The sequence below is a fragment of the Delphinapterus leucas genome, chromosome 5 (assembly GCF_059928025.1).
Source record: "Delphinapterus leucas isolate spDelLeu-1000000601 "Yukka" chromosome 5, BTC_Dleu_Yukka2, whole genome shotgun sequence".
Lineage (NCBI taxonomy): Eukaryota > Metazoa > Chordata > Mammalia > Artiodactyla > Monodontidae > Delphinapterus > Delphinapterus leucas.
The window spans coordinates 4,071,649-4,096,263 of NC_143133.1; the positions used below are offsets into that span (position 1 = coordinate 4,071,649).

General features: G+C 54.9%; 1 protein-coding gene across 1 annotated transcript in view; it reads right to left on the bottom strand.

Moving 5' to 3' along the window:
* The window catches only part of SORCS2 (sortilin related VPS10 domain containing receptor 2), a 277,519-nt gene extending 276,563 nt beyond the window's left edge, over nt 1-956 (bottom strand). Inside the window, exons 1-3 of the mRNA XM_089911353.1 lie at nt 862-956; nt 673-730; nt 344-411 (exon numbers count right to left, since the gene is read on the bottom strand). Of these exons, the coding sequence (XP_089767479.1) occupies nt 344-411; nt 673-730; nt 862-956 (221 nt within the window). The remainder of the gene's footprint in view (nt 1-343; nt 412-672; nt 731-861) is intronic.
* Nucleotides 957-24,615: the final 23,659 nt, after the last annotated feature.

Below are 24,615 nucleotides of genomic sequence, written 5' to 3' on the forward strand. Positions count from 1 at the left end.
GGACTCCAGGAGCCGTGTCGAGAGGAGATTGTGCACTGACCTGAATTCACAATGCAAACCCCCTTCCCCCGGGGGAGGAAAAAAAGCGAGGGCAGAAGAACACAGACAGAAAGGAAAGAAAGCAAAGAAGCCTTCTGAATGGCTGTCTGTTCTCCAGCCCTGTCTGTGTCACTGACGAAACACTTTATTAGTTTCAACTTCTGTATGCGTTTTCTAGCCAAAGAAAAGTCGAGAGGCCGCCAGCCAATGGGGGCTGCTCCGGCCGGGCCTTCGGATCTCAGACCCCGGCCTGGGATACGCGCAGGTATGGGAGGAGAAAAGGCCCACCCTCGGGCTGACTTACCGCCACAGAGAACTTTCCAGAACCTTCCCCATGTCTGCATGGTAATACTTCGTCAGGATTAAGATCACCTGTGGCGGCAACAAAGACAAATGCAGAAATCAGTGGATTTCAAGGTTCTGAACGGGGGGATATCATATAACACTTCCCCCACCCAGGATTTGGGGTCTCTCCAGTGTCAGCTGCCCAGGCCTCTCTAGTTGACCCCGGAGTCCCGGCCACCTTGCCCCAGAGCACTCAGACCCGGCGCTGGTTTCTGCTCCGCAGAATGATTTGGGGAACATCCCCGTCCTGTGAGGTCCACCCAGTAGCTGCCATTCGGCAGGAATCACTCCAGCTCGGGCCTGGACGATCTCAAACTGTGGTCCAAGGGATGCTGAGGTGGTGGTCCTGGTGGGCACAGAACGCATGGGGCAAGGCTTCCAAAGAGGGGCTGAGTCCCCACCAGCGCCTTCGAGAATGACCAGAAGCTGGCCAGCACGCAAGACAAGGGCATCCCCGGAAGTACATGGTGTCATTACGTTCCCCGGAGTGACGGCTGATGACAGAGCCAGCGACGGCGGGCTGGGAAGGTGGGCGAGGACAGCTGGGACGGCTGGAGGGGCCCATAAACCATCGACGGCACACACACTTTTTATTGGTGCTGAACTATGCATCGCACACACTGGGCCCTACTTAACAAGACGTCTTCATTTCATACCTGTGCAGGAAGTGCATCTGCTTATAAAAATGAAAATCAACGTGTGTAAGAGCACCCCAAAACCCTCCCCTCAAAAATGTAACGATCACAAGGAAAAGAGGCTTCATTCACCTGCCGGGCAGCAAAAGAGACCCTCCCCCATGACTTCACGAGCCACTGCATTTTCCTGGACATCACATTTCATTTCACTCACTGCCAGACCCTATTAGCTGCTCCCAGCATTGCCGTTGCCATGGGAACCCCGGGAGGTGAAGTGGGAACAGCCCCTGGGTCCCAGCGGTGCCACTGGCCTGGATAATTTAGGGTCACCACACTGGCCATCCCCAAGTTTGGTTCCTTCTCACGAGCAGGACTTTCTCTGCTCTCCGTCTTTGGGGGCGAAGCCGCTGCAGCAGTTTGGCTGGTCTTTCTTTCCCTGGTGATTAAAGCAGGGAAGATATAAGGAAGGGATGTCAAGTGAAACAGGCCAGTGTGCGTTTTAGAGGCAGCGATGATTAAAAAAAAAAAGAACCAGAGGTCTCGTCACTGGAGGCGCGATCAGCCTGCCTTGCTGGGGAACAAAGCTATTTTCTCCTGCCGCGCGCTCGGGCTGCCCTAGTCAAGCAGGAATCCTCTGAAGACTGGGGGAAGGCAGCAGAATGACAGGCCCTGGACGCGCAGGAGACAAGCGTATTTTTAACCTATTGATTTATATTTTATACTCTTGCTGTTCCCAGAGGGGATTTCAAGAAGCGGGAGTATGACAGCTGGAAGGGACCTCAAAGTCTGTTTAATCCGGCCCCATCCAGGGTGAAATCCTCACCCCCGCAGCCTTCTCGAGCACCTGCCATGTGGGCTCTGCTCGCACGCCTGGAGGGGTGGGGGACTCAGCCCCTACCGTGGTGCCCGGGCCCCTGCGTGGGCTGAGCCCAGTCTCCCGGTAACTTCTGCCCGTGTGGACTAGTTCTGCCACTGTGGACGATCACCAAGGGGTTCCCCCTCCCACTCCCTTCTGGGTGACATTCCCCACTCATGCCCACCCCCTTCAGCCTAAGCTCCAGCCATTCCTGGCCTTTGCACAAGCTGTTTCTCATCTCGGGACCCTCTTCCCCCCACCACCTCTAATGCCTTGGTTAAATGCTACTCAGCTTTCAGATCTCAGGCTAATTGACACCGCCTCCAGGAAGTCCCCCAGGCCCCTCCCCTGGATTCAATGTCCCCTCCCAAATCCTTCAGACCCTGCGCTTCCCGCTGCCCCAGCACAGCTCACGGGGTCTGTTACCAACACTGGGTAATGAGCCCTTTAGGGAGGGGACTGTGTCTTGTTTTATGCCCCAGCACTGGGCATAGCGCCTGCTGTATCATGAGCACTCAAACCGCTCACGGGAAGAAACAGGAGGTGGCATTTCCCAAAGTGATGATAAATAAGGCAATGAAGCCAGGCAGAGGCGATGCCCTGAGCATCCATTCACAAGCCACCCTCTTCTGTCAAGAGGGCACCATCCCTCTTCGTGCAGGGGGATGGACTCGCTCTCCTGGCACCACCCTGACCTGCTAAGCCTAAGGAGCGTCTGGGGTCCCGAGACCAGGACCCGGGTCATGCCTGCTCGGGGCTGACGCAAGGAGCTGCCCAGCTGGTCAGCCTGGGGGATGAAGAGAGCAGCGGGAAGGACCCCTCTCCTTTGGGGGCAGAACCTTCAAGCTCCAGGCACCTCGGTTTCTGGATCTACAATGAGGAAATAATACCCAGCATCCCCTGGGAGGATGGGGATAAAGTTGTCAGCAGCACCTGGGAAGTGACCCACACACACCTTGTTAACACTCGCCAATGCCAGCTCTGTCACCGACGTGTGGGCACCAGGGCACGCAGTTCACCCACATCAGCTCTACCCCCGGCAATCCTATGGGGCCACCGTGTTATGATCCCCATTTGACAGATGAAGCAACTACAGCAGAGAAAGCTTAAGTACTGCGCCAAAACTGACTCATCCAGGAAGCAGACGAGCGGGATGCCTGCTTCCTGGACGCAGAAACTATGGGACTTCAGAGCTTAACTGCCAGGCTAAACCCATGTTCCATCTATTCAACGTCATTTCAAAGAGACGTCTATTCAACGTCGTTTCAAAGAACTAAAAGGTATGACATGCCTTCTGGGGCCCTCAGCTAGTGGGTTTGGAAATGAAATATCCCAGGAGCTATTTTTCCAGCAGCTGGTGTGTTACTGCAGCTCTGGGGCGCTTTGATCTGGGCGGGAGAAAAATCCGGAATGTGAGTTGGGGCTTCTGTGTTCGGGCCGTTGCCAAGGGTCTCCTCCCCGCCTGAGGGGCCGCCTGAGCCCACTGGAGTCTCAGGACGGTAGGAAATCCAAGGAGAAGACAAGGATCGTGAGCTGCCCCTGCCCGCGGGAGGACAGGCCACAGCATCACTATCACCACACTGTCCCACATCACCCCCGTGTCCTGCTTTCTGCCTTCCGGTCCTCTGGGCCCTGGGCGGGGACAGGCTCATGATGGGGGTGCTGGGGGCTTACGCTGTGCCAGCTCAGCACGTTTGTCATCGGATCCTCACTCGGCCCCCCCCCCAGGGAGGGGTCGCTACTATTGTTTCCATTTTACTGACAAGGAAACCGAGTCACAGAGCTGACAACTCGCTCATCTGACATTGTACACAACAGAACCAGGGCTTCTTGTGGCCAATCCAGGGCTTTCATTGGCTCTGTTTCCATCCCCCGACTTCTCCGTGATGTCCGCCTTCCCAGCGTGGGACGCAGAGATGCCCCTGGCTGCGCCCTCACCAAGGTCCAGCCAGCAGCCCTCCACCCCGAGAGACCAAGCCGTGGCCCCAGAGGAGCCAACCTCTCTGGACTTTCCCCAAACCTGCCTGTTCCTGAGGCCGCTGGGCCAGAAACTCTGTGAAGGCAGAGGTTAGGGTTAGTGGCCCTTTGATCCCCCCAAAATTCCCGGAGCTTAGGTCAGAGCAAAAGTTCACCAAGGTTTGTTGAGTGAGTGAATGAATGAGTAAAGGAATGAATATCCCCGGACGGAAGCTGATGACGAGAGGAACCAGAATCTGTCCTTCAGGCCCAGCCACAGCCGACCCCACCACCCCGATGTCTGGGTTCCCTCCAGAGCCCGTCTGCCTGGACCACCCCTCCTCTGACCCCAGCAGGCACCACCCGAGGGTGCAGAGCGCGCCCTGTTCTTGAGCCCTGAGGCTCACGCACAGCAATGCCCAGCCCGACCCTCGGGCAGGAAGCTCAGGAAGCCTGGTGGGCGTGAGACCCCCAACCCCTTCCCCAGCAAGAGCATCCCCGGCAGCCGGGCCGGTGCGCCGGCGCCGACCTGTGCAGATGTTCGGGCCTGCGCTCAGGAGGCCCTGCGCTTGGTTTAATTCTCTGCTGTCACGTCTTGAAATTCTTTAAAAGTTTGAACAGGGGCCCTGGGTTTTCACGACGCAAGGGACCCTGTGAGCCACGTAGCTGGTCCCCAGGCAGCTGCCCGCTCCTCTGACGTTCCCAAGTTCAGTGCCCCTCCAGCCCTCCCCATGCCCTGGACACAGCGTGTCTACTGGACGCCCAGTTCTACCAAGCCTGCTGAGCCCTGTATCCCTAGTCAGGGAAGCAAGGAGGGCAGGTCAAGGTCAGGGGCTGGAAGGAGGCCCACATGGGCATCAGATTAAACACCAGAGCCCATGGGAACCTGGGACAGTTTCCTCCAGTGCCCCACTCTAGAAGTGGGGAGAGTGAGGTTCAGAGAGAGAGAGGGGCTCAGTGGGCACAGACGCTGGTCCCCAGAGATCCCGGTCCAGAGCCCAGCCACGCACCCACTGCCCCTCACGTTAATCCAGGGCCCGTGCCAGCCTGCTCCCTCACTGTGGGTGGCCAAGGGCTCTCTCTCTAAGAAGGAAAGGAAACCCTGGCGTCCATGATCAGCTCATGGAGAGACACCCCCAGCTCCATCACCACCAGCCTGTCTCCGGCCCCCACTCCACAGTTCAATTCCAAACCCAACAGTGAGTCATTCAACGCGCTCTTCTCTCTTCTGTCCGGTGAGCCTGTTATATTCACCTTGCAACAGGGCGCCGGACCTGTGTCTCAAAGCGCCTGAAAGGGGCTTACGGTAACAGCCCAGTAGGTGGAGGAAGCCCCGCCCACCAGCCGAGGACCCTGATGTGTCATGAAGGGATCTCTTGCTCTGAGGGCAGGCTGGTCTGGGGGAGTCTCGGTGCCCAGGGCTGATGGAGGCCAGTCCCACCTGGGAACAGCATCCACTGTGCCGTTTATATTTTCTCCATCAGGTCTCGCTGGCACTGCTGGCACCGCTTCTCAGATGCATGAGAATAAAATGAGGCGGGGGCAGTGCAGCTGGACCACCCTGACCAGTCAGTTAAACCCTCTGAGCCCCGGTTTCCTCATCTGTGACATGGAGCTGATTCACGTAGGACCTCATGAGGCTGCTGGGAGGGTGATGTCTATGCACACGAGCTTATACCAGAAATCAGAACACAGACGCCGGGGCTAAGGCCCCGCCCCCTGAGCGGCCCCCAGCACGTTTCCAGGTCAGTTATTTCCGGAATCCTGGGGTTGGATTTACAAGAACATCACCACTGATGGAAAGTTGCTGGAGCCTCTTCCTCTCGGTCGGTACCCATCTGGGTCGGAGTCAGCAAGGCTGTGATGGCTCGAGGCACAGGCTCTTTGAGGGGCAGAGCGCTGAGCTGTGAGCTGGTCTAACCCCGGCACTGGCGTGGGTTTCACCGAGCTTCATCTTCACCAAGTTTGCCGTTAGGTGCGCTCAGCGCTGCCACCCAAGACGTGCCCATCTCAGAATGAGAAACATCCAGGTCACCTCCAACTTTGGGCCCTGAGCCTTCTAAACAGCCAATAGGAACAGACTTTCAAGCCTCCTTACACTTGCGGGCCTTCCAAGAGGTCAAGAATCATCAGAAAAAAATAACAAATACTCAGGCTCAATTCTGTTGTCAATCAATAAGCACGTTGCAAAAAAATAAAGAGAGAGAGGGAGGGCAGCAAGAACTCAGGGCTAATTGTGAACTCTGAAATCAACTTCCCATCAGAAAAAGGGAAAACTTTTCTGATCAGAAAAAGGCATCACTGATGTCCTCCAGGCCAAGCAGACAGAGCCAGCCACGGGGTGGACTAGGCTGGGGCCTCGCGACTCACGGTGGGGTCTGCACCAGCCACACTGGCTCCCCAGGAGATCCTAGAAGTGCAGAATCTGGGTGAGGCCCCACCCCAGACCTGCTGATTCAGAGTCTGTGCTTTAATATTTGAGAAGCTGCACTGGCAGGTCCTCACCTCCCCAGGCCTGGATCCCCATCTGCTCACCGACATGAGAAGCTGGGTCTCCTCATATCGCTCAAGAGGGCCCTGTCGTCTCCATTCTCACGCTGCTGACCTGGCAGGAAACATACTCTACCCTCAGGCATGCACTCACTGCTATGACTTTCAGTCACCCCAGGGCCTTTGCATATGCTGATACCTGTATGTAGAGCACTTCTCTGCCCCTCTGCACTATCTCCCTCCCGCTGTTGAGTGAATTTATCAGTTGAAAACTGGCTCCAAAAAGCCAAGACCATCTCCTGGTGTGGCCTTTCCCCACGCCCGCCCCACCTGTCCACTTGCCCAGGTGTGGAAGTTGACTCTGGAATGTGTATGACACTCCATCATCTTGGAACCATCTTGTGGGTTTAGGAGCCCACCTGAGGACTGAGGCCAGAAAGGGGAAGTATCACCTGGGAGATACGTCCTCTGGCAGAAGCCCACTCCTGGCTCTCTGCACTGTGATGCACTGCTCCCTATGGGAGAGATGCTGAGGGTGGGAAGGAGGTCAGGGTCTTTCACCAAAACCTCCAGTGATGACAGCAAATGCTTATACACCACCCACTCCACACCTTACATGCACCAACTATTCCATTACACAGATGAACAAACTGAGGAACAGAGAGATAAAACAATGACCCCAAGATCATAACAACTTGGTGGGCCTTGGATGTGGGAACAAGTACAACAAATCAGGAATCAAACATTAGGAAGAGAAAACACAGGTCAAAAAAGAAGACAGAGAATAAAAATTTTTTATGGTGACTTCGAGTATTCATTCAGCAAACAGTCTAATCTCTCAACATGCCAGGCATGAAGATACACAGAGAAGAAATTAGCCAAGGACCCAGGGCCCATTGATAATGACATTGCCTCTGCACATACGCTTCCGGGATGCTCGGAAGAGCACTGCCCAGGTGTAGGTATGTTTTTCACTCTCTGTAAACATGTGTTCACGTGTAGAAAGTGTGGGAGGCCAACTACACGTGGGGATCTTTACATATGATATTATGGGGGGACTGCGGATCACACCCACACACAAAGGGATGCTTTCTGTACCGAGCTGTAAGCTAAAGGCATACCCCCCGCCCCCAGGGGACGCCTGTGGAGGCCTGATCCAGCCATGGCATCTTACACCCTGTTCCAAAGAAGATGAGAGTCTCAGAGAGGCCGTGGGGGCCTTCCTGGGCCCCAGCAAGGGGACCCTCATGATAAAGAAGGCCCCGGCTTGTTTCATCTGTCCCACTGCTGGTCATGCCCCACCAGTTGGGCAGATTCTCTGTTCCCTTGAGTCTCAGTTTACTCATCTAAAAAATGGGAACAAAAGTCCCTGCTCTATCCACCCTAACCTCGTTGAAAGGTGACGGTGCATCGGAGAACGGACAGATATCAAAGGACTGTAAAAACTGTAAAGCACTCGTTTACAATAGCCAAGGCAATGGAAGCAACCTAAATGTCCATCAACAGAGGGATGGATAAAGATGTGGTACATATATACAATGGAATACTACTTAGCCATGAAAAAGAATGCAGTAATGCCATTTGCAGCAACATGGATGGACCTAGAGATCGTCATACTGAGTGAAGTAAGTCAGACAGAGAAAGAGAAGTATCGTATGATATCGCTTATATGCGGAATCTAAATAAAAATTATACAAGTGAACTTATTTACAAAACAGAAACAAACTCACGAACTTATGGTTACCAGGGGGAAGGGTGGGAGGGAGGGATAGTTAGGGAGTTTGGGATTGACATGTACACACTGCTATATTTAAAATGGATAACCAACAAGGACCTACTGTGGAGCACACGGGACTCTGCTCAATATTATGTAACAACCTAAATGGGAAAAGCATTTGAAAAAGAATAGACACATGTATCCATATAACTGAAAAAAAAAGACTAAATAAAGAAGATTCACACCTGCTCATAATCAGGCAACCACTTTACTAGATTCCTATTTTTTAAAATAAAAGTTATTTACAAAAAAATAAGAAAAGAAACTGTAAAGCACCATCCCAGGGGAACGGGCTGATTACCAAAATCCAGGAGGGGAGATTTTCATATGGTTGACTGAAAAGAAAAATCACGCAAATATTCTCAATGAATTGGGAACTGGACCGGTTTCATGAGAGACCTGCATCTGCCCACCCTGCGTTGGGCAAGGAGGCTGATCTACAACTGGTGGACGTCGGGTGACCGCCCTCCTGCGCAAAGTCCCTCCTGGAGAAGGGGCTGCAGCCTTGGCCCAGTCAGGGCACGTCTGGGGTTGGCAGCTTGCTGGCTGACCTGGTGTGAGGCCCGCGGGCACCTCCCTGCCTTATGTACCCACTGTCAGGGCCTGAGACCTGCCTCGTGTCACCATGTCCCTTGGCCTCTCTGAGCCCAGTGTCCTACTCTGACCTGGGGGATGGCGCAGGGCTCGGCAGACTCCTCGCCCAACAGCAGAGCTGTTCCTGGGCCCACGTCTTGAGGATGAAGACGTCCTACCAGACAAGCGCCGGCTGGCCCCGGTATCCTCATTACCTGCACTTAGAAGGATGCCAGTCCAGGGAGGGAAAGGCTGGACCAGGACAAGGGAAAGCCGCAGGCAGGAGGGGCAGGAACCAAACTCGCTCACGATGGAGCCTCTTTCCAGGCCCCTGGGACCCAACAGCCAACAGAATCACAGCCCATCTACCCCGTGGCCCGGCAATTCCACTCCAGGGAGCTCTTCTGTAGATGTCCTGTGCACATGAACTGAGGGATGTCCGAAGTTATTGCCCGCGATACTGTTTATAACAGCTGGAGGCCGGAAACACCGCGCAGATCCACCAACAGGCCCCGCCCACTCGCCAGGGCACAGCTACCCATGGAACACCGTGTAGCCGTCCAAGAGCAAAGATGCCCCACGGACAAGGCAGAAATGGCCCCAGGATGGTGAGCTCAGTGAGGGGAGGTGGGGGGGGGCGGGGTGTGTGGGGAAAAGCGCAGTGTCACTTTTGTGTTAAAAACAGGAGAGGCAAAGCCACTGCATTGTACACTTCAAAACGGTTAAAATGGTGGCTTTTATGTTACTTGAATTTTACCTCAATTAAAAAAGTGAGGGTGGGGAGTAAGGATCGATATTCATTTCCGCTTGAGGATGCATGATGACACGCTGGAAGGGAATATAAGAAACTTTTTAACGTGGTGGCCTTTGGAGGGGGAGGGGTGGCAGGAGGGGGGAGGTTTCCACTGGGGACCTTTTGCTATCCGCAACCCTTGGAACCGTTGGCCTATCACCTCCTCCATCTGCACACATCAGGGGTGTGCATGCCTGTCGTGCATAGGTGTGCGTGTGTGTGTGTCACTACGGGCCGCAGGGCCGCTCCTGTGCCTGTCACCTCTGATGAACGAGGCCGTCATGTCTGGCCACAGTCCTTCTCCCTCCTGACCTCAAAACATGAGAACGATGCCCATTTTCACGCCGGTGTTGCTGGCACACGTGGCGGACATAGACTAGACCCCGATGAAAGCATGCAGTTGGCGCTCAATAACTGTCTGCTTCCACTCCCCCAGTGAAGACCACTGAGAAATCCCTTCCTAAATGAGCAGCCTGCCTGGGCCCTGGAGCAGCCCTGCTCCCTCCGGGGCAGCAAGGTGTTGGACCCAGGTGACGAAAAACTGAAGGAGGGCCCCCCCCCTCCGCCACGCAGACATGGCTACGAATCACGACGCAGGGCAGGGCACGGACCCCTGCCCCTGCAGAAGCACAGGGCTCTTCCCCAAGGGCTTGCACACAGGGGCCCAGGAGAGAATGATGCACATTTTCCCATCATTTGGTTCCCTCAACAGCCCTGTAATGGGCATCGTCGTTCCCACATCCCAGATTAGAAGCTGAGGTGGGAGGAGGGCAGTGGCCACCCCAGAGGTGCACTCGAGAGACAGCAGAGCTGGGACCAGACATGTCGGCCTGAGGCCAAGACCGTGGCTCTTTCTAGAACCGCCCCCTGCGGAGTTCTCCCCAGCCCGAGCAAAAGAGGAGGGGGCTTCCTGCTGACCCACAAGCTGGATGGACAGCCCACTCCCCACTCCCCCGGGAAGGCTGCCAGGCTCAGCACTGGGCGCCTTCACCCCAGATACACCCTCTGCAGAGGACTCCTAAGGGAATCCCTTAGGCTCCGAAAGCTGCGCAGCTCCGAAAGCTGCGACTGCGAGGCAGTCGGGCCTCGGTCAATCCCAGAGCCACCCGGCAGACACCCAGGGCTGCTGGCAACGGCTGCCAGCCCACCTGGCTCAGTGCCGCCACCCCAGGAGCCTCACCCACCCTCTCCCCCTGCTCCTCGAAGCCCTCCTTGATAGTCCAAGCTGGGGGGGATCCCCACAGGCTCCGGGAGCCTCCCTGGAGGTTCTCACTCCCAGTGGGCCAAGAAAGTACTTGTCAAAGCTGTTGACGTCACCAGACACGTTCCACCAGAAGAATCTTTTGCAGAGCAGAGAGCCTGGCTCCCCCCACCTGCCAGACCCTTCCTCCTGATTCAGTGCCCGGGGCCCGCACCCCCGGCTCCAGGCTCCTCTGCAGAGCCTGGAGGACTTCACAAGGGGCCGACCATGCTCCTGGAGCCCGAAGGGTCTCGTCTGAATCCTGGCCCCATAGTGTACGAGCCGTGTACTCCCAGGCTTAACCTCTCAGGGGCTCAGCGTCCTGATCTGTGACACAGGGACGATGCTGCCGGCTCCCAGAGCTGACGCAGAGATGAAATGAGTGTGGTGGGTCCATGGTGAGCTAGGGTTGGGGTCTAGGATTAGAGTTAGGACTAAAGTTAGAGTCAGTGTGAGGTTTAGGGTTAAGGACAGAGTTAGGGTTGGGTTTAAAGTGTGGGTACAAATAGGGTTACAGTAAGCGCTAGATTCAGGGGTGGGGTAGGGACTAGAGTCGGCATGGGCTCTCTCTGTGAAATACCATTCTGCAGCTGGTGGCTCGGGCAGTACTTGTTTGGTGATATTTATGAGAAACACTGTGCGTAGCGGTGTAGGTGAGGTGTTATTGTGTACAACGAAATACTCAGGGAGAAGTCTGTTAAGTAAATAAATCAATGAATGGTCAGACCTACCTACTCACCACCATAGGCTCATCTGACCACCTCTGTGCCCATCCTTCTTTCTCCCCTGGCCCAGATCCCTGCATCTTTCCACCTCCTGGGCCGGCGGAGCTGCCACCTCCTCCAGGAAGCCTTCCAGGATGTCTCCAGACTACGTTGCTGATTTGATTACATCTGATTTTCCGGCAGGAGGCGTGAGCTCAAGCATGATGTTTTGAGGGCTGGGCCCCATCCCCTATCTGCTCTGCCCTGCAGCCCAGCACCAGGGTGAGGCTCTGTGCAGGGGAAGGTGCACAGCCTTGGACCGGGTCCAGCCCAGCCCACGTGCGAACCCTCAGTGCCGTGTGGCGTCCCTCCCTGTTCTAGTGTCACCTGCCCGTCAGCAACACTGGAGGATAAAGACCACACGTCTCCGTCTCCAAGTGGCTGTGATGATGTAGTGTGATAACATGTGTGGAGGGCCTGGCACCCCGCTGACTCGACCAAGGTGGGGCAGGGCACTGACTGTCCCTTCCCTCCTCAACAACTAGCGTGAGCACAGGCAAGCTGACCTCGGTGATGCCTTGCCGCGCTCTGAGTCACCCGACCCCAAACAGGATCCCTTTCTTCCCACAGAGCTGTGACCTCATCTGGCCATTCTGTCTTGGGTCCTGGGGGCCTGGCAGCAGCCCAGCTGCAGGAACAGAAGTCAGAGGCCACCCAGCAAGTCCTGAGCTGGACCTCGATCCGTCTCGCTGGTGGTGATGTGCCACCTCCCCCCACCCCCACCAACAGGCTTAGGAGAGGCGGGAGGGAGCAGCTGGTGCTTCCAGGAGCAGGGGAGGACCTGGGAGGATCTGGGAGGTCCTGGGAAGGCGAGACCGCTGCTCTCTGTAGATGCAGAAGGAAGATGACCCGACGCAAGGCCCCTAGTTCCAGAAGCTTTGGCCAAGACAGTGAAGCAACCCGGGGACGGCATTTTGGTGGCTTGGGGAGAGCAGAGGAGGATTTCTGATGAGGGTCTGGGGTGGGAGGGCGCTGCTTCCTCTCCCTTCCAGGAGGAATGACGTAGATGCACTTAGAGGATGTTGACCAAACAAGGCAGACAGGGCAGTCTGGACCTGAGCACCAGCTTTAACCCCAATGCAGGATTCCCTGCAAAAGAGGCTTGACGTCACTTTCCTGGTTCTGACAGTGGATACATAAAGCAACGCCATCGGAGGAAGCTGGGTGAAGGATACATGGCTCTCTGCACTATTTCTGTAACTTCTTGTTATTTTTAAATAAAACGGTGCAATAAAGAGAGAGGCTTGAGGGACGGACCAGCTAGCTGCAAACAAAAATAAACGGTTTGCGACTATGCAAGCCTCCCACCTCCCCCACCCCGAGGACCTCAGGACGTGCCCACCTGGAGGGCCCCCTGAGACACGGCCGGGCCTGTGGCCGCGCTCGAGCCTGCTGTCCAGCCGGCACCGTGTTGGAGACCAAGGCCCATCACAAACGCCCATTGGGGAACAACAGCAATGGTGGGGTCCCTCCGCATGATGGGAAGGCCCTGCCCAGGTGTCCCCAGCACGTGGGGACCAGACACTGCCCGGGATCTAAGAAGTAAAAGCGGAAGTTGGAGGCAAAAAAGAGAACAACGCACAGGAGCCATGGCCTTGAACCCATTCCCCCGCCCACTGGTGGCCAGGGCCCCTGCTCCCTAAGGGAGACAGTAAAAGATGCACGGTCCCCAGCATAGGGTCCTGGGGGGGCCTTCTCCTGGCCCCTACGGTGTCCACACTGGCACCTGAAGTGCAGTCGCCTGCAGAGGCACATGTGCTCCCCTGAAGCCGCTTCCTGACGCAGCTGCCTGGCCTCCCTGGGAAGCAGGCGTGGCTTTTGACTACCTTCCGGCCCACAGGGTCCACAGCACAGGGGCAGCGGCGTGTGTGTCTCTTGCGTGCCTGAGCCACGTAAACGTCTTTATCATCACGAGCGTTAAAATCATATGGGTTGGGCTTCCCTGGTGGCGCAGTGGTTGAGAGCCCGCCTGCCGATGCAGGGGACACGGGTTCGTGCCCCGGTCCGGGAAGATCCCACATGCCGCGGAGCGGCTGGGCCCGTGAGCCATGGCCGCTGAGCCTGCGCGTCCGGAGCCTGTGCTCCGCAACGGAAGAAGCCGCAACAGTGAGAAGCCCGCGTACCGCAAAAAAAAAAAAATCATAGGTTTACGCTGTCCTGGCCCCGTGCTAAGCACTTTACAGACGTTAGTTCATTTAACCCTCCCAGGAGCCCTGGTTGCTGGGAACCCCTTTGTCCCCATTTTGCAGGGGAGGCACACAGAGCGAGGCTGCTATGACTCCAGAGCACAGCCCCCCCGAGGCCTCTGGGGGCCTGGCTGGGAGAAAAGGCGCCCTTCGCCCTATGCGTCCCAGTGGAACACGCCAGCGTGGAGCCAGAGGGTGGCGAAGCATGCTTCGCACTGGAACCAAACTCCCGTCCCAAGCTTTGGCCTCCGGAGGTGCCCAGTAAAGCAGGCTCAGGGCCACCTCCCTCACAGTGGAGCCCGGGGCTCATGGACCCCAGTGCTGCCCGACGGCCGACACACTCACTGGTTCAGTGCTGGACGCCCCACGCTGATGGGCTTCCCTTGACCTTAGTGTGTCAGGTCCCAGGAGCCAGGCTGGGCTCGGGGCTTCCCGGGGAGCCCAGCACCCCTCCCACCCCAGCCCGCCACGAGCTCGCTGTGACCCGGCCAGGTCCCCCAGCAGCCCCTCCACCGGCTTTGCACGGGATGTTTTACGGCTCCAATTTCAGACTGCGGCGTGGCCGTCTTTCACCACTCCTCCGAGAGCCCTCATCCAAACAGAATGCTGCATTAACGTTGATTTATTCATGAGGCCTTGATACCACCGCGCAAACAGGCTGGCTCCCAGTGCCTCTGGAGCCGGGGTCGGGTCTCCAGGCCCCGCCTTTGTGGCAGCACTTGGCAGGGTTTGGGGAATGAATGACCTAACGGATGAACAAGAGCAGGCACAGGTGGACAGCACGCGCCAATCAGGCAGGATGGACAGCCGCCCACCTGGAACAGGCCCCGCCCCCTCGCACCTGTAGTTCTTCACGTTCACCCCGCTCTCCTCCGCCCAGCCTTCAGCTCGCTGTTCCTAAACGTCCTTGCCCCCCACCGCCTGTCCTCCTCCCCTCACCGGGCACATCCCCACTCCCACCAGGAGCTCACCGCAGGCACGTCTGTCTGGAAAGCCTTCCAGAACCCTCTGCCCACCTCCAGCTCTGAGCCCCCTCAGACCCCGGACGTGGTGGGTTGGATGCAGCCCCCCAAAGGATGTCCACCAGAAGCCTGTGAATGTGACCTTATTTGGGAAAAGGGCCTTTGAGGATGTATCAATGCTTGGAGACCTCAAGATCATTCTGGATTATGTGAGTGGTCCCTAAACCCAGTGACAAGTGTTCTTATGAAGAGGAGGAGAAACGATACACAGGGAGAAGGCGATGTGAAGATGGAGGCAGAGATCGGGGTGATGCATCCACCAGCCAAGGAACCCCGAGAATGGCCAGCAAACCCTCAGGAGCTGGGGGAGACGCCTGGGACAGAGTCTCCCTCACGGCCTCGGAAGGAACCAACCCTGCCAACTCCTTGACCTTGGACTTCAGGCCTCTACGCTGTGGGAGAATAAATCTCTGCTGTTTAACCGCTCAGTCTGTGGTACTTTGTTATGGCGGCCCCAGGACCCTGATACAGGCACTCGCCCATTTTCCAGACGGGGACATTGAGGCTCAGCTTGTTGGAGGTGACAGCAGGGAGCGGGCAGGGCTGGGGTCGCCACCAGGGGCTGCTTGACTCCAGTCAGGGACCACTCCCACTGCCCCAGGTGCCCCTGCACACAGAGAGCTGGCCTCAGACAGAAGGCGGAATTGGGAGGCTCCACACAGCAGCCCAGCTCCCCGGGGGTCCCTACTCCCTCCCTCCCCGAGTTCCCCTCAGGAGATGCTGGGCTCCCGCCATGGGCTGCGCCCGAACAGAGAGCCAGTGAGAGAGAGCTCAGCTCCTCCATCAATCAGCCACCTTCACAGGCACGAAACCCAGTGTTTAAAAAAGGAGTTGAGAACTAAGCTTTGAAAGGCTCCCTATAAATCGAAATCAGCCAGCAGAAAATAAATGTAGGAACGTTACTGATCTGTGGAGAATGGCATTTTTCCATCAAATCTGTTTGAGGGATAAAGTATATTTTAATAGGTGGGTCTTCGTAGACGGTTCCACTTCGGCTGTCTTAAAAATATTATTTACTGTCCATTTCTCATGACCTGATTGAATTTCAGCCACCCCTCCTTTTTAATAATCACCGTTAAGTAAAATTTTTTATGAAATGACAGGATTTTTTTTTTCTTTTGGCCGTCGTTATTCAAAATGATGCTCTGTGTTTCTACCTGGAAGTGTGGGCATTTTTCAGATCTATTTATGGTGATGAAAGGTAATTGCAGAAGCTGTGATGCTGCTGGTGCCTCACTTCTCTCAACATAAAAAGTGCCCGGGGTATCTCCTGGAGGTGGGTGGAAAGTGCCTATCCTGTTTTTAAAACAGAAATCCTTCCCCAGGCTCCAGTGCCCTCCCCCTTCTCCCCACCAGTCTCCAGCCAGGAAGCCACATGCACATTACTTCCAAGAATTTCCCTTTGGAAATTATGTTGTCACATCAGAATAGAGGAGCCCGGAACAAAGGACACGTAGGTGATGGGATAGTGAAGACTTTGGCTGCATCCAACTGGGAAGGCTGAGATTTTGGCCACAGCAGCCCCTGAACAAGCTCCCTTGACCTTACGGAGTCCAGACAGGTCGGTCACCCACAAAGCCCTGTCCCTCAGGAGCGTCAGGAAAGCAGGGGGATTGGTGGATCAGTTACCAGCTTGGGAAGAAGCCAGCAGGGCGCATCTGAGCCCTGCAAAGACTAATTTATCTTCTGAGAAAGCCAGCGGGAGAGACCAACAATGGATTCTGTCCTGGTTTCCAGAATCTGCTCCCCTGAGCCATCTGGGGTGCAAAACGACTTCTGGGGGCCTGAGGCATCTGGGCCTCCGTGGACCACTTCCTCCCTAAAAAAAATTAACATTCCTATTTTTCAGCTGCACTGGTGTAAAAAAAAAAAGAATATATTCCTATTATATATCAAAACATTTCCTTGACCTAAAACTTTCTCTTCTTCTGATTTGAAAGTAAATTAAAACATTTTTGTGGGTCTCTAAAGGTCTTGTGGGCCCTGGCACGCAGCCCTGTGTCTGCAGGAGACCCCCACTGGTCCGCCACAGTCCAACCCGTCCTTCACTCCCTGGACTCCTGGGCAAGCACCCCATCCCCGCTCTCCAGGCCTGCGGCCTGCCCCCCAGCCCTCCTTGCCTGCTGGTTCTCAACGGCAGAGGCATCCGTGATACCCGTCCCCTCACCTAGGAGGACAGTGCCTTTCACATCTCCTCTGGAAGGGCACCCTGCTAAGAATCTCAGGAAATCTATAAACGTATAGGCGCGTAAGCACAATTTTTCACCCCATTTCAGGGTTTACAGACCAGTCTGGGACCCAATCAATCCATGGGGCCAATAAGCCCTTTCAATTTCCCCCACAGGGCAGGGAGGAAATCAATTCCAAACTTCATCTCGGTGGCCTTCACCTGCCTTGGGGTCCTCTCCAGAGGCGCCTGGTCTCTGTGCCTCACTGGGCCATTAAGCGTAGGGACAACCTGGAGATGTCACTTGGGAACTCACTTTACAACCAGTGACGCTACATCAATGCAAATGAGGATGACGAGGACTCCACTCCCAGGTGTAAGCACCACCGGTGTCTCCCGCTGCCCAGACCCCTCACCTGCAGTCAAGACCTGCGGGACAAGACCCCCCCCATCACTGCCCCACTCGGCTCCAGGCACCAGCTTTACCCCACTCCTCGCCATGAAATGCCTTGCCCAGCCCAAGTGACACCGCCCACCCTTCAGGGGCCTCTGGAGACCTTGGGGCCTCTCCCGTCTCGGGCTTTCCCGGTGATGCCGTGTCTTCTGACCTGCGTCACTTTCTTCCTCGTATCCCACCCTTGTGCACTGGCCCATTTTCTCCCTGGAGGCTCCTCGAGGGTGGGCTTTGTGCCCACCGGCCTGGCATCGGGAGGGGCTGGTGCCATCAAGGGGGTTTGTTCCTCACCATTGCTACCGACTGCATGGCATCCTGCCTCCTCTGATGGTTCACAGGTGGGATCCGTCCCTCCTGGAGCGCAAGGACCAAGGGCTTGCCTGTCCTACTTCCCTAGCGCCTGGCACACAGTAGGTCCTCCCGCTGCGCGTGGCTGCAGGCCAGGGTTGCTGCACCAGTCTTGGGCTGTCACGGCAGAAGGGGGCGGGAATGACCCTGTCCCTCCCACTGGGACATCTCGGGAGGCTTGGGATTAGACGTGTCCACTAGTCCAGGACATTTTTTCAAAGAAGGTTTCAATCGTACTTTGAGTAAGAAACAGTGGAGTAGGTGGGGCAGCTGGAGGAGCCTTTCCTTCTGCACCAAGACCCCTGTCGCTCCCCCCACCCTCCATCAACAACGCCATGCGTGTGGGGAATCAGTCTGCCCCAGGGAGGAGGAGAAAGTGGAGGAGGGTGGCTTTGGGAAAGTGGGCTTTCTGTGGAAAGGGGTCAGGGTGGGGCGGTGGGCAGGAGGGCCCTTTGATGTCACCTCCTGGGGAAGGCTGTCCCTAATTCGGGGTGGCCTTGAGCGCAGCCTGCTCCCCCTGCGGCTCATCTCCCAACTCTGGGCTCCCTGTCTCTCTGGCAACACCTGAGCCCGAACGCTCTCTCAGCTGGGCTGTAGGTCAAGGTGGCCACCCTGCCCCACTCAAACAGGGCCAGGAATCCTTGTCAGCGTCGGGCAGCTGAACGGCTCGAGAAACCCATGTCTGGTCATTCAAGGGCCCCTTCAGCATGTGCACCAGAACCACCTCCCATCAGGAGGGCACCTTATGAAGTTTTTTTAAATCAACCCACTGCTTTTACTTAAACGGGAAATTTTCACACCATTTTTATGAGTGGAAAAGTGAGCATGTCTGACTCGGAAGTCGATGGAAAGTAACCACAAGACAAATACAACTTCAGCTTCTGTAAAACCAGGCTGAAAACAGAAGCCCATCCCCTACAAATGCTATTTCTGTGAATCCAAAAAGCTGTGGGAGCTCGCAGACAAGATCCGTATTCGTGGGCAGAGATTCTCTTCAAATAGAGCCAGGCTTGCATGGCGGCTCAGGGTAAGCCCCAAATCCCAGGCTGGTGTTGAGTACGTCTTTGAGAACGGTGACCCGGCCTCCATCGGCCCCTATCGGGGCTTTCTTTCTGCCACACAAGCACCGTCACCGAGGCAGCCTCTGAAAGACTGTGTCCCTTGGGAGGAGACTCTCCTGGTGACATCCCCAGAAACCGCTTCCCTGGGCAATCTCAGATGCTCACACCTTTTCTGGAAGTGGCTGCTACTGAGAAATCTTCAGGGGCCTGCGACCAGAGATGTCCCACATCTCCTAACTGTGTCCCGTATCTCCTAACCCTGGCTCGGGGCAGGTGGGAAGGCAGAATGTAGCCAGCAGACTGGATGTAGGGGGGACCAGCTCCAGGAAGAGGCAAATCATCACAGTCATGCTTTGAACATCTGAGACTAAGTATTTTAAGAAAAGCGTTTTTTAAATAACATTTGGTCGTTTTTAAAAAGCAAATGTCTACAGCTGTCTTCACCGTGTTTTCTAAGCACACCACAGCCTAAAAGAACGCGGGACGTTCTTAGTGGTCTTAGTATAAATCCTCCAAACAAAGCGACATATTTCTAGTGAGTCCCTTGCCCCTGCTTAGAAAAAGAGTCGCAGAAATATCTCAGGGTCTACAAGGTTCTGTCCCATTCTAGCCAAGCAGTCTTGGCAAGTTGTCCATCACTCGGAGCCTCGGGGATACCATCTGTAAAATGGGACTCCGATATCTGCATGCCTACTGTGAGAAGAATGCTTAGTGCGGAGACTAATACCATGTAAGTCTCACCTGTGGGTGGCGAAGCCTCATTCATACACCGTTATAATTGCAGCACCCCAGCCAGCGGCCTTTTAGCTTGCATACCTCATGTGATGGGACGCTCCCCACTTCCCGAAGCCCCTCCTCATCTTTAGCTGAACCCGTTTCCCCGAGTTTCTACCCATCAGTCCCAGCTCTGCCTCACGGGACCACACAGGCTGCACCTGCTGCCTGAAGTCACTCTACAGACACCGAACAGCAATCCTGACCGAGGCTCGAGTAGCCCAGCTCCCACTGAACTTGCCACAAACCAATAAACTAGGGAGTAACCACAGCCCGCATGTGATTTCTAAAACAGTCCTTATTTTCAAAGCAAGTCCACATGGAGAGGTGGCCCGATCTCCAATTTGCCTCTCTCCAACCCGGGCATCCTCAGCCACCCTCCCAGGCACAGGGTCCGGGGCAGCAGACTTCCACGATAACTGCCCACTTCCGTTTCAAATGTGTAATTGGCACACTGACTACACCAGATCAAACAAAGACGGGCTATGTGTGACATTGGAAAACTGAGAGGGATCTGACAAAAGGCTCTGTGTTGCTCCCTATCTCAGCCAAAGTCAATGACAAATGCCAATAATTTATCTGAATCCATGCTGGACAATGGGACCAGAAGAGAAATACGACCCTTCCTCTAACTGGGACAGTCACAGAAGGGACCCAAGCCTGGGTGGGATGGCACGGGCAAGCCTGGCACACGGGGTTCTCTGAGCAGCGGGGAAGGGAAGGTGTCCCATGCAGGTGCTTTAAGTTATCTGAACGACCCCCTCCCCCCAAGAATAAACATTAGCCGGGAGAGAAGCGATCCAGTAAACTTCAACAGAGATGTTGGTTTCATTCAAGGTCACTTTCATCAACCAAATTGGTTTCATTTTCATGGCCAAGAAAAGCCACCATCTTCCTACATTTGTATTTGATATAAATATACCTGTAATAAATAAACATGACCCTGCTTCTCTAAATACTTCAGGTTAGCCTAAGGAATTCTAGCTAAAAGCAGAGGAAAAAAAATCATATGTATATATATAATTGAAGGATATATATATATTGATGAAGGATATATATGTATATCCTTCATCGTGAAAACTAGCATATATTGGTAACTTGTTTGAAGAGAAGAAAATGTTGGAAGGGTTGGGTTTCTGAACACAAAAAAGATCTTCATTTCTGAAATCTAATTTACAAGCTCTCCCCAGGGTGAAGTCACTGTATCTTCCTCCAAAGGACGAGGCTGGGAACAATTCTGTTGAGACCCAAACATCTGGCTGAAGTGTACCTTATGTACATGAGGCAGAATGCTCCCTTCGCAGGAGTGACTTGTTATAAAGCAGGCCTGTCAAATCCAGTTCCACATGTAAACTTCCTGAGCTGATTTAGCTAAATCACAAGACTGGAAACAATCACAAGCTGTGTTGGAGGGCGTTCTACCATCCTGAGTGAAGGAGCACCGTGCCACCATCACACCAGGGCTAAAAACAGACCCATCTCCATCAGCTTGACAAAGACAAAAAAACTTGAATTCAGAGCCCTGTCTAAAATTAACAGTGATTGAAAGTTAATGATGGGGCAAATTTGGCCAGAATGATTTCAACATGCATCAAGATGTGGTCTTGGCTTTCAGACCGGAAGCTGAAGTGGTAAATGTCGCTGGAGCTCCAGCTGACACCTCGGCCGTGTGGCTTTGTGAGATCCTTCCTTCCACTAGAATCAGACCCTCGGCGGAAGGTCTGACCTGTCAGCCCATCACCGCCCTCAGCTCTGGCGCTGGGCTGACACATCTGCTTGTCAAACATTCAAAGCTGTGTCTGCGTGTCATCTCGGCACTGTTGACTTAGAATAGCAAGCCTGGAGCAGTGTCTATTGGGTGAATAAACTGTAGCGTAACCATTTAACTCAACCAGCAAACACAAATCACGGGAACACAGTCAAACAACAGTCCGAGAAAATACTCATACGCAGTATCACGAGAGGTATTTGAGATTCTATACACAGCAGGTCCTCTCTACACTTTCCCAAACACGTTGAAAACCTCTCTTTGTGTCTGTTTCCTCCATGAGACTATAAACGCTTGGAAGGCAACCACCACGACCCACATCCATGTTCCAATCCCAGCCCTAGTGCAGGGCCAGTACCCAGTGGAGGAACCACAAACTCTTGATAAACTAACTGGGAACGTTGCTCCTTGTAACTGTTAAAAACTTCATACACGCACACCTACGTGCGGACCCACAAAGACATGGGCGCGTACACACATAGACGCAGAAAACGAGCCGGATGGAAATGTGTCTGAGTGGAAGAATGGGTGTTAGTGAATTGCTTTCTTTTCTCTTTTGCACACTTGCAGGTTTTTCTGTAATAAGCATGCTTTGTATTTACAACCTGGCGGGACATTCTGTGACGGCAGAGGTCGTGCTTGGTACAGCTGCGCACACTTACAGAGTTCTGTCCGGATGGGCTTTAAGGCGGCCAGAGGCGCAGACTCCACTAATCCAACTGCGCCCCTATTACGTACCGAGAATCGTCTCCACATCTGCACGCGCTGAATTCACCCAGCTCTTGTGTTTATATCAAAGGCACTTATCTAGAACTTTCTGAGCTATAAGCATTCACCCAAACTAATCTTCATGACAACCCTGTGATCAGGTACTAGTATCCCCATTCACAGCTGATGCTCAGAGAAGTTAAGTAACTTGCACACAGACACCACACAGCCGATGGTAGAGAAAGGGGCTTGAATGAGAGCGACGGACCGGCCAGGTCTACTGGACGAGAAATCAGACCCATTTGTTCCTACCCCTACCCCCATGCCGTGGACACTCGCAGTTCTGGTCGCCCGAGAGCCTCACAGACACCTCTAAGGATTCTTGGGCGGGTGGAGGTTTATTTCGGCGCAACCGAAATATGCAAACGTGCGCGCTGCTTTGCTTGTGCTTTTGTTTGGCTGATATTACCATTTCCGCTGGGCCAGCCCAGGCTGGCTCTGGGTGGCCACGCCTGAACTGAGACACTCCTCCACGCAAACCGATGTAGTGGGGTTTGGGGTCCCCGCATGATACCCACCACTGTTCACAAGAACTGGATGAATGAGACAAGGACCCCCACCCGCTGGCCCTGGCAAGCCCCCCACCTTCAGAAATCCCACAGCAGTGAGCTAACCACCAGTCCCGGAAACAGATCTCTTACCCAGCCCAGGAAGTGGAAACGTGGGAGTTTTCATGCCCTGAGACACAGGTCCATGGAGCTGGCCTTGATGCTTCTGGAATTTTTCCATTTATCATCTGAATGAGACACTGATACAGACACCCAGCGCCCCTTTTCCATGATGCCGCATCCCCAGCCTTGACTCGGGGGTAGGAAAAGACACAGGCGTCCCATCTGAGGCTGAGTGTCCCCTTGATCAAAGCAGTGAGCTCATCACCAGGGGCACGCAAGCAGGCACCTAGGCAGGACCTGGACGAGGTGTCCAGGGGGTTCACACAAGCCACAGCTGGACCAGGCAGCCTCACAGGCCCTCCCCCGTCGCATGAGCCCATCCTGCACATCTCCTTTCCTCGTGGCCACACCAGGAGCCCAGTGAGGGATGGACTTGGTCAGACATTTCCCTTTGAGGCTCCCCCCAGTCCCAGTCCAGATTAGCGACCTGTCGAGTTGTCTGCAGCAAAATCCCAACCGAAGCACAAAGGCCTACTATAAGGCGAGCTGTGGCTGGGATGTCCCAGCTCAAGGCCTTTCCTCCTTGAGCACTGTCCATCCAGGCAGAGATCCGGACAGGAGCACGCGGCCACTGCGTTCCTGCAAAGCATGGTCTGCTCGGTGACTGGAGGCCTCAGGCATTGATGGCCACCAAGACGCCGGCCTTGGGCCCAGCAGGCACTAGGCCACACAGGGTCAGGGGCGAATTTGGCCAGAAAATGTGAATAGAAAGGTAGAAAATGGGCAGGTCAGGACATTTCATCCAAAAAAAACTGTGCCCAGGGGTCTGGGGGGTGTCCCATTACTGCTGCTTACGTGGCAACCAATTTCCACGGGAGAAACTCATTAGAAACAAGCTACCGAGTGACGGGTGGGGACAGAACCCATGGCGAGCTGACGGGCCCCCCACCTCCGTGGCTCCTGGGGCCTGCGTGTAGGCAACCCCACGGAAGCTCAGTTCATCTACACGTCATTACAACCTGCAGCTCCCGAGCCCGGGGCGCACGCCAGGAATTCCAAATTGCCCACCGGCATCTAAGTGTCCGGGCTCCTTTTCGAACACAGCGATCCTTAGTCCCCAGGGAGAAGGAAATAACTCCAGCTCTGACTCAATCCGTTTTTTCTACCAGATAATAAGTGAACAGAGTCCTACCAAGATATTGAAACCTGGAGGCTGAAGAAGGAGGAGTGCCAGACCTAAGTATGCAATAATGAATTTATAATCCCTCTCAAGAGCAGTCAGAATGGAAACTGACATCGCCATGGAAACCAGGGAAGTGTCATGAGGTTCTCCAGTACAGAGAAGGGCTCTTCAGATGTGCTCTAGGCTGCAAGGGGTGAGTGAGCACCCGCCAGGGTGCAAATGGGCAGCTTCTCAAACCAGGATTGGCGGGGGTGGGGGGGGAAGGCTCGTGCCCTCAGAATCTGCAGTCGGTACACAAGTGAGCACAGCCCCTTGCAAACCTCCACAGAAATGCAGCAGAAGGGTCCTCGGGACACCGTGGACCTTGGGACAAACAGCCCGGCTCTGTGCATGAGGTTCCGAGAACGTTCGGCAAATGCCCGGCTCTCCTTGGTGCCGGGGAAGCCTCTCTCTGTCTTCAGGAGCCCGTGGAGCAGGGAGAGAGCCCTGAGTCAGACCGAGGCCCGGGGCAGGTTCCTGGAGCGGAGACACCCGGGAGAGGCTTGACCCAGCAGCAGAGCCCATGTGCACAAAGGCAGGGACTTAGCTGGGCTAAAGCACAGAAGAGAGCAGAAAAGCTCTTAGAGCAGAAAAGCAAGCAACTCCAGGCAATGGGCAGACGGAATACAGTCGGTTTGCCCAGAGAAATACCCCCTCGGCTGGTCACGAGGGTGGTGCCTGGGGCTGCAGAACCGCATGGGGTGGGTGCAGTGAAAGATGACTGCGCAGGAGACGGCCCCGGAGTTCCAACCGCAACCCTGCAAAC